Genomic DNA, 10,672 nt, shown 5'->3' on the forward strand with positions numbered 1-10,672 from the left:
AAATTTTTAAAGAAAAACGTAAATATATTTTTAAATGAAATTTGCTTACTAATGTATTCAGATTTTCAAATTCTTTTAAAATGTAACCACAAACTGTTTTTAACCTCTACTAAAAATTTAAAATTTTTAGTTAATACCTTCTTGTTGATCAAGTGCGATTTATTAATTTGTAAAACAATATTTATCTATAAACTCTAAAATTTAAAACCAACTTACAAACTTCATATGTATGTATTAAATAAATTTTGCAAACATTTATTTTTTCTATTATTCAGTCAAATTTTTTTTTTTAATTTCAAAAATTATTGCGATATTTAAAACGGATATGAGCTTTCAAATCACCAAAAAAATATTTATGAATGCGGATAGATGAAAAATCAAAAGCTATTTTTCTTAAAAATTTCAAAAGTATGTTTCTTTCATTCAATGAACAAAAAATATTAGTTTTGTAAACTTGTTAATTATATTTTATCTTCGTTCCATGCGTAACATGTACCGGTAAGCGGTTTTATTATATCTGTAACGGTATTTTAGCGGTGACGGCAGATGCAGTTATTTTGGTAACGTTATTTAGTGGTAACAGTAGTTGAGCTGAATGGGTATTTTATTAAAAATGGTAGCTTAGCAGTTACTTGAAAAATAATATGAAAATAAATACAAATTAAAAGTGAATTTATTTCAATATAATTTTTACATAAATTTTTTTTGTTAATCCATTTTGTCTCTGGTAACACTGCAATCATATGTTGTATAACAACTCTGTTCTGTCGCAATTTTTTCTCACATTTTCCGATTGTTGTTTTGTTTACAGTTGATTTTTATTATTTGGCGGTGTTTAAGAGGGTTTGTGAAAATAATTCCATAAAAACTTAAAAATGTTTGAAGTTGAGCCCATTATTGTTGACCATAAAGATGTTATACACGATGTTGTATTCGATTATTACGGTCGTCGCATGGCCACTTGCTCCAGTGACCAAACAGTTAAAGTAAGCGCGCGCAAATCAAGTTGGCTGCTTTGTAAAGTTTAGCTAAAATGTGTTTTTTTTTTCAAAATATCTTTCAGATTTGGGATGAAAATGAGCAGGGTAAATGGTCAGTAACATCAAGTTGGAAAGCACATTCTGGTTCCATATGGCGGGTGTCATGGGCCCATCCTGAATTTGGTCAAGTTTTGGCCTCGTGCTCTTTTGATCGCACCGCATCTGTGTGGGAAGAAGTTTTAGGCGAAAAGGTAGCTGCCACCATGACACCCGCTAGACGTTGGGTTAAACGTACGGTTTTAGTTGATTCGCGCACCAGTGTAACCGATGTTGAATTTGCACCGAAATATTTGGGATTGCTATTGGCCACTGCATCAGCTGATGGTGTTATACGGATATACGAGGCACCGGATATAATGAATTTGAGCAATTGGCCCGTACAACATGAAATCACAAATAAACTGCCATTGAGCTGTTTGTCCTGGAATACATCGACATATAAGCTGTCCTCTCAGCTATTGGCTGTAAGTATTTATGGAATTGGTTTATAAAAAATGTGTTTTAATCAGTTTTTATATTTAGGCTGGCAGTGATGAAACTGCTACAGTCACCGGTAAAGTTTTTATATTTGCCTATAGTGAAAACGCTAGAAAGTGTGTAAAGGTGGAGACAATTAATGATATAACTGACCCTGTTACCGATTTGGCTTTTGCTCCAAATGCGGGTCGTAGCTTCCATATGTTGGCCGTGGCCAGCAAAGATTTATACATTGTAAATATAAGAGGAATCACGTAAGTATTGTTTTGAAAATCAGTTTTTTTTGAATGTGATGGTCTAGAACTAAGTGAACAATTTATTCTGGATTCTTATATGTCGGCATTCTGAGGCCATAGGAAATGTGTGGTGTTATTTTTAGCAGATCTGATATTAAAATTTTTGAAAATTTGAATATTTAAAACCAGCATTTCAGACTAGAGTTTCGTGTTCCGTTTTAACCGAAAGGCATAAAACCGAAACCGACAATTATTCTTCGGTTTTTACTTTTAATCTATTTTCAGTAGATGATTCACACAATTTCTCTAAAAACAAATCGATGTTAAAATATCATAAGATTTTTTAAATAGTATTACAATACAATTCAGGCTACCTTTCGCAGGCAAGGTAAGGAAACCTGTTAATAAAGAATGACACAAACTCACATGGCACAGTAAAAGACTAAAATCAGTTTTCAATCTCCAGTTTGATTCAAAGAATCAACACCAAGGAGAAAGAAAGAAAAACACAAAAACATACATAGCTGAATTGTTAACCAAAGGTTGAATACAGCAACACTAATAAACATGATAAATTTGTAATAATAAGAATACACATATATAATAAAAATATTGGAAATTTCGTCTAATTTACAAATAATATAAATATGAATTAGGCTTCCCATATTCTAATTCCTAATAATGGTAAGTTGAATAGATGATATTTACAAATAGACCTTGACAATGAAGATTGTTGATGACGCCCTTGGCAGGGTAGAAAATGCATTCCAATTTGCCAATTGTCTAAAATTTTAGTATTCAGTGATATTCTTTGAATTATTACAAATAAATTATAATAAAAATGAACTTAAGCCTAATTAAAAATTTACTTTCAAATTATATATAAACAAAATTTATTTTTTTTTCCAAAAATGTTTGAATTGTTTTATTTTTTTTAAATTAAAATTTTTTTTTCTTAAATTAAAATTTTTTTTCTTTTTTCAATAAACCGACCCTATAAAGTGTTGAAATCAACTTTCCGAAGCCCCCAAATAACTTACATACACGATTCATATCTCCGGAATTCTTCCGGCTCGGTTGCTATTTAAAATTGAGAATATCGGTCCACAAATGGCTGAGATATAAGGAAAAAACCAGGACAACCTCGATTTTTGGCCCATATCTGGATTATTAAGTCATTAATATAAACAATATGGATATCTAATGAAAGATATTTTAAAGTTGGACCTATAATGGGTCAAAATCGGAAAAAATATTTTTTAACCCGAATTTTTTTTCATCAAACGTTTTTTTTCGCTAAACATTAAAAAAAATTGAAAAAACTAAAAAAAAAATTTAATTTAAAAGAAAATTAAAATTTAAAGAAACAATTCGAAAAAAATAAATTTTGTTTACCTATAAATATTCAAAATTTTTATTTTGAAGTATAATTTGGTGAAGGGTATAATAAGATTCGGCACAGCCGAATATAGCTCTCTTACTTGTTTTTATTTTATATTGTTAAATTGGTAAAAACTTAAGTAATTTCAAAATGTATGTATATTTCTCATCCATTTTTAGTGACGGCTCTGGTAATTCCAAGCTAGATATACAAACGGTTAAACACACAGATCACAATTGCCCGGTTTGGCGTGTCTGTTGGAATATGTTAGCTACAATGTTGATATCAACAGGTGATGATGGCTGTGTGCGCATTTGGAAAAGTAAGTACTTTAATAACAACAAATATTAACTGTAGAGTAAAACTTTTGAATTTTTAATTTTCCAGTGAACTACAGCAGAAAATGGAAGTGTGCTGCAGTTTTAAAGGCTGAAGGCAGTGGTCCTGCCTATGAACCGGCTCTTAATTCACCTACATTTACAACATCAGCCGCAGCCACTGCTAAATATTATAAAAAGGGCATTATTAGCAATCCCAATCAAGTGCCATGGCATTAAAATCAATTTAAATAAAAACTCCAATTGCAAACACACAAGAAACCAATACAAATCAAACAACTCAAGCAACAGAAAAAGGGATGTTTGAATAAAGTAAGTCTGTTTACGTTATATTATTCCTCTTTACAATTACATTTATAAGGATTTCTTTTTTTTTGTAATAAAAACACAAATACGGCCACGATCTACAATTGATAATTTATATACAAAAACTAATGGTTTGTAAGGAACAGAGAGAACAAACAAATTATTAGACATTAGAGAATTTATGAATATTCATAAATTGTTAAGCACACAGGTAGGTGGTGTGCATGTGTCTTATATTGCTAAAATATAATTACACATGTAGATTTTATTATTATTATTTTGTTATGAAACGAATTTAATGAACCATTAATTTTTGTACTCAATATGTAATCTGAATATTCAAAGTGATAAGTAAAAAAAGAATAGACAATTGATAAATAACTACCTCAAATATATACATACATTTTCCACTTAAATGACTGTCACCACAATAAAAATCAAATTATAACTTTTTTTGGCATCTATTGTGTGTGTTGTAATATTGTTTATAATAATCAACATATGATTATTAAATGTCCTGTGCGGCTGTCATTTTGTTGTTGTGGGATAACACTTAAAAAATACATGATTAACCAACAACATTTAGTTGTAAGAAAATCCACCCTTATTGTTTGTTTATTTTCCTCATTGAATTTGTGTATGAAATTCTAAATAGAAAAATGTATTCTTTATCCTGTTAGATTGTAAAGCTACCAGGTCAAATACACAATCTGCTTCTGTTATTGTGTTTGTTGTTCTTGTGTTTGCATGTACTCTGTAATGTGAGAAATTTTGAACTGTAGCCTGTTGATAGTACCAGCTTTAATAATCATAATCTTGAATAAAGAAATAATCTTATATTGAAATTGAATAAAATACACAGTGGTGTACAAGGAATTTTATATACGCAATTGGAGAAGATGAAAAAAATGTGATATGAATGTTAAAATTTAAAGGTTTTAATACCAATTTTTAATCTGAATACAGCATATCTTATGAAAACATTCGATTTTTTTATCGTACATTCTCACTTAGTTATTGAACATTAAAGTGTGAACAACAAAGTTTTTTTTTGCTTCGAAAATGTAAAATTTTGTACCAACAAAGCGTTATATTCGGGAAGTTTTGCTTTACTTCTTTAATTTGAAAAAAAAGAGCTGCTGAAACACACCGATTGCTCATCAAAGCTTATGGTGAATGTTTTCCATCGGTTTCAACGTGCGAGAGATTGTTCGTTCAGTAGTGTATGTCTGAAATGATGCTTTTTGAACGCTATAAAAGAAAATCATTTTTGCACCGAATCATTACTTGAGGTGAAAAATGGATCCATAACGATAACCCGAAAAGTAAGAGATCGTATGTGAATCCCGGCCAACCAGCCGAATCGACACCAAAACCAAATATCCATGGCGCTAATGTAATGCTCTGTATTTGGTGGAACCAAAAAAGTCCTATCTATTATGAGCTGCTGAAATCTGGTCAAACCATCACAGGGAACCTGTATTGAACGCAACTGGTTCGTTTGAAAATAGCATAGGCCGGGAAACGCCAAGAATGTAAGGCCATACATGAAACCGTAATATTCCATCATGACAACGCTAGGCCACATGTTGCACAATACCTGTTACAAACTATTAAGAAAGAAAGGCAGAATGCTGATATGGGATACAATTCACTTCAGAACACAGTATCCGAAAATGGCTTGATTCGTTCTTGGCCTCAAAAGATGAGCAGTTCTTTTGGCTCGGAATCCATATGTTGGTAGATAGATGGGAAAAGGTCAGAGAAAACATTTACCACTATAAAAGCTAAAAAATTAAAAAAAAAATCCCGCATTTTTAATATACAAATGGGGGATTTCATGTCAAGTGAACCAACTTTTGAAATCGATGTCTTTGCACCAAACTTTTCATCCAGATCGGTCGAGTACTCTCTGAGTCAAATTTTGACCCCGGCCAAACAGGTGTTTTTTCTCATCCATGAAACTTATCCTATTGTGTCCCACATAGGAGAAGCTATTTCATCAATCTTTGGAAAAAAAATTAAAAAAAAAATTGAATTTTTTTTCCGAAATCAAAAAACTTTTTTGATTTTTTTTTTTAATTTTTTTTTTCTCAAAAGAAAGCATAGATATTTTCCTTAAAGACCTATTTGGTGGCTTAGTGGTATGCGAGTTGGATATCTACAAAAATACCTCTAATTCAGAGAGTTCTCGACCGATCTTGTTGAAAATTAGTGACTGAATTACTATCCAATAGAACTAACTTTGGTGCAAATTCGGAAGACATCGATTTCAAAAGTTGATTCACTTGACATGAAATCTCCCATAAACACTAAAAAAGGTCAAAAAATTAGACATTATCATAACAATTTTTTTCATTAAAATTGTTTAAAAATTAGCTTTCATTAAATAATTGTAAAAACAAATTGAAATTGTATTAACCCGAAACATGTTTTTCACCTACATACATACATATTAATTTTTTTATTCTAAATTTTATTCACCAAAAAAAATCATTCCAAAACACGGTGGTAGTATTTTATGTGAATAAATAATGTCCAATTGGATATTGAAATGAACAAAATGTTTATTAAGGTATTTGATTATGCTCGTAATAAGGGAAGAAATAGTATTTTCACACAAACCCAGAAAGGGAAAAGATATCAAAGCGAAATAATATTTAAGTTGGCTTTTGATAAGGGGTGTTTATTGTGATAGAGTTGGTGGAATTGTAGCATAAACTTGTAACGCAGTGGTGTTGATTTCAAACGGCGTGGGAAGTCATTTCAATTTTAACTCTCACGTGCTATTGTTATTGTCTTAATGTTTTTATTGTGCAGTTTTCTAATAGGAATCATTAAAAATTACCCTTAAAAGGTTTTTAATGGTTTTTAATAAATTTAAAAGTAAAATAATTTTGCAATTTTTTGAAAAAAATTATTATTTATTACGGAATAAAAAAAAAATGCTTATGAATTATATGGTTCATTAGTTATGGTATATAGAAATACTAATTGATTCATTTATTTGTGAAATATTTTCAATAATACTCGTAATCCTTAAATCAGTGAAGTGTGAAAGCTGAAAAACCCTTCACTCTGCAACTGACCATTACATATGCTTTTTTTTATACATAATTGTAAAACCACTAAACCACGTTCATTATTATTATTAATAAAACAGGCATAAAGTGTGAAACCAGAAAACATTTGTGTTTTGTTAAAACAACAGGATTAAAATTTTAAACAAAAAATATATTTAACTAGTGGTCATATTAGTGGTCAGTCAGTTAGACCCTTTTACCTCTTGCAGTGTAAAAAAGCGTGCATTTTTCTATAGTTTTTCCATATAGTTTTTACATAATTAAATACGCGACAAAATTCACTCAGTTCTTTCTTGTTTCCTTTAATGTTGTTTTTAACGCGTTTTCGTTAATTAGTTTCTGAAATACAACTCGCTTTGGTTTACTGGTTGAAAAAACAAGGTGCTGCTTGTTACATCATGACTGCTGCTGTTTTCTAAGGCTGCTGCTTGCTGATTGACCAAACCTTAACCCTTAAGACCTTTTTGTATTATCTATCGTTAGTATTGCTCAACAGGGGGTTGTTGGTTGTTACTGTATTTTTATAATCATTAAAGGAAAAACAAGATTTTTTACTTACATATATGTTGTTTTATTTTGGGGGGAAAACAATACATATTGTTATTTTGTTGGTTTTTAATTTAAAATTTTAAATATTTATTCATAAATGCATACATAAATATGCATATTATAAATATATTGTTATAGAAAATAACACGTGATAAAAATTCCTTGTAAATACCCAACCATTTCAACCAAAAAACACCTGAACTTTACTCAGGAATAACAATTTTACATTAGAACTAGCGTCAGCTAAATTCCTTATAAAAACTTTGCCCAGCTAAAAAAAATAACTTTTAATTTTAACAGAAAATGATTCCAATATGCTTTCCATTGAATCCTTAATCGGAAGTTCCTGCATTACTTAGTATAGATTCAAGAACAACTTCATCGTAATTCGTACATAATACAGTTTTATAAGTTATTCTCAATTGTGGTAGTTATTTCTTTTTTAAATTTTCTTGATTACATTTTCATTGTGAAAACCTTTGTAGTGAATAAAACGAAAGATTAATCAAATTTGTTGCAGTGTATATTGGTGCAATCAATAACAAATTTTGTATTCAAGAGTACTTGTACTCCACTATTCATAAGACAGCATGAGATTTCTACTTTGGAGACTTACAAACCACAATTATTACTGGGTATATGGGTATAAATCATTTAAAGATAATGAACACTAAACTTGTTATAAAATCTTACGGATGTCTATAGAAAATTCAGCGAATGTCACAGTTTTCTGTAGAAAATCGTATCTTGCGGATGTCACAGTTTTCTGTAGAAGATCTTGTTTTGTGGATATCAGTCACAGTGTTTTTTTTATAGAAAATTGTATTTCGCGGATGTGCGTCATTGGTTTTTATAGAAAATTGTATCTTGCGGATCCCTTTCCCTGTTTTCTATAGACAATCTCGTCTCGTGGATGTAAGTCAGTCACAGTTTTCTATAGAAAATGTTACCTTGCTTATGTCGTCACTGTTTCCTGGGGTTTAGTCATAGTTTTCTGTAAAAAAATTCGTGGAGATACTCTTTGGGGTAAACTCTTCCCTCCTGGTGTGGACTGTTTCAGAGATATGTCGTTGATTGGGGGCTAATTCTCGCATTCGTATACGACCGAAAACTTGTTAGGAACGTTTGACCCCTCAATCTCTGGTTATTTTTTTATCGTGACGATACGATTCTCATACAAAAAAAATATTAATTGGAGGTTTATCGTTACGAAAAACGATAACCAGTAGTGCGATTCACTAACTTTTATAACGATAATCGTATCGTTAAAATAAATATAACGAAAATTTATCGAATTTGCTATTCAGTAACATTTTTAACGACATTCGCTGTCGGTTGAAGTCAGCTGTTACTTAAAGCAGTTTTTTTTTCGTTATGTTAGCGACAATAATTTAAGTTGTGTTTATTTAATCGATAAAGTGTATTTGCAATTTTTTCTTCGTCATCTTCATCTTTTGTAGCTGGAACTATCGTAAAAATAATGGATTTTTTGTTTACTTAACTTATTAATATTTACAATAAAATATAAAAAATATGGGAATTTGACGATTATAGTACTACTAATTATTCAAGTACTTATTTTTGTTCGCGATGTCCCAAAAGTAATCCTTTACATTTTGGCAGGAAATAAGTTGTTTTGTTAGTAGAATTATTTAAAAAATTATGTATTTACTAAAAAAAAATAAATAAAAAAATGCAAGTCGCAGCCAAGTGTCGAACCAACAACCTTCCGATTGCTAGTCAACGTTGTACTCACTACACCACTGGTTAATTATTTCATTATGTGTCAAATAATGGTTTTCTACTTTTCGCTTATTTTGATATTTTGTAGACAGAGATGTTATATCTTCAACAATCGTTAAAAATAAATTACTGAATCACACTATCGTTACTGCAAGCGATTATTTATGTCGATAAACATTACGATTGTCGGTTCGTTAAAAGTTAGTGAATCGCACTACAGATATTGAGAAAATGGGGGTGAGACTTTTTATTTTTGACATTCTCTTTTTCGATATTCCGATAACCCCTGATCTGGTTATAAAGAGTGGCGGAGAACTTTAAATTGGCAACACTGTTTTCTATGACAGGTGATGTGACAGTTCTCGGTTGTTTAGATCAGGGAAAGGCAAAACATGGGCGCCGCGTTTTTCATTTACTCTTCTCTTACGTACGTGTACACACGCATTGTAGAGAAATAAACAACTTTTAATCAGTCTAGCTTGAGAACTCAAACAAGCAGGTTGTGTATCGTTTTTTTATCGCACAATTTAAGAATCAGCGTTGCCAGTGAAAAAAAAAATGTCCCAACTTTTGAAGATGTATGATGAACAATATGAGATTTTACATTTTTAATTGGGGAAAAGAGACGAAAGTTTACTGGCAACACCGATTCGAGGTGAGAGCGGAGAGAGTGTATAACTAATACAGTCGTAAAATGCAATAGTATAGGTTGCCTTTCCCTGGTTTAGATCAGTGATGTTCAAAAATAAAAATGAGGATGTATTGCTGAGAGAGCTACCCAGCAAACATAATGTCAAACACTTAAAATAAGAACAAAATAAAGAATGTTTAGATTTAGAATTTTTGCCAGATATAACCAATTTATTAAATGAAAGTAATATAAATTTTAAGGAAATGAAAGAATATACATTATACGGCCTAAATTCTCTCAAATTGTTTATTTATTTTTGACTTTGTCTTTTTTGTGTTCAATCGTAATTGAAACGCGTGTGTTTGCTATGCTTCATCCAAAAACCAACCAACAACAATGCTTAATGAATTTCTTTAAAAAGAGAGGCATTTGTTACGCTCTTTAAAAGAGCACAACAAATGTGTGTACATTTTTTAAACAATTGTTGTATGGGGTGAACATCACTGGTTTAGATGTTAGTTTGGTTTGGCAAACTAACATCTAAACCACCACAAGTGGTGAATGAGGGTATATATAAGTTTGCCATTCCGTGTGTAACATTGAGAAATATTCATCTGAGACCCAACAAAGTATATATTTTCTTAATCCTTATGAAATTCTAAGTCGATTGAGCCATGTCCGTCTGTCTGACCGTCTGTGTGTCTGTGTAAAACACACTCACGTCCAAAATACGCAAACAACATTGGCAGACTTGCAAAAAATATGTTTATTGTTGTCCTAAGCAGTTTGGTATTGAAAATCAGCAAAATCGGTTCAGTAGAACCAGAGCTATGAACCAAAATGTGAGACAACCTAAAAAAAAATTACAATTTTCACATATTTTTGGTT

General features: G+C 30.7%; 1 protein-coding gene across 1 annotated transcript; it reads left to right on the top strand.

Moving 5' to 3' along the window:
• Positions 1 to 791: 791 nt before the first annotated feature.
• Positions 792 to 3,875, top strand: Nup44A (nuclear pore complex protein Nup44A). The gene is made up of 5 exons (XM_065511432.1): positions 792 to 986; positions 1,064 to 1,504; positions 1,563 to 1,771; positions 3,314 to 3,456; positions 3,522 to 3,875. Exons 1-5 carry the CDS (start codon positions 876 to 878, stop codon positions 3,689 to 3,691), a joined length of 1,074 nt encoding a protein of 357 aa, XP_065367504.1. The 5' UTR covers positions 792 to 875; the 3' UTR covers positions 3,692 to 3,875.
• Positions 3,876 to 10,672: the final 6,797 nt, after the last annotated feature.

The sequence above is a fragment of the Calliphora vicina genome, chromosome 5 (genome assembly GCF_958450345.1).
Source record: "Calliphora vicina chromosome 5, idCalVici1.1, whole genome shotgun sequence".
Classification (NCBI taxonomy): domain Eukaryota; kingdom Metazoa; phylum Arthropoda; class Insecta; order Diptera; family Calliphoridae; genus Calliphora; species Calliphora vicina.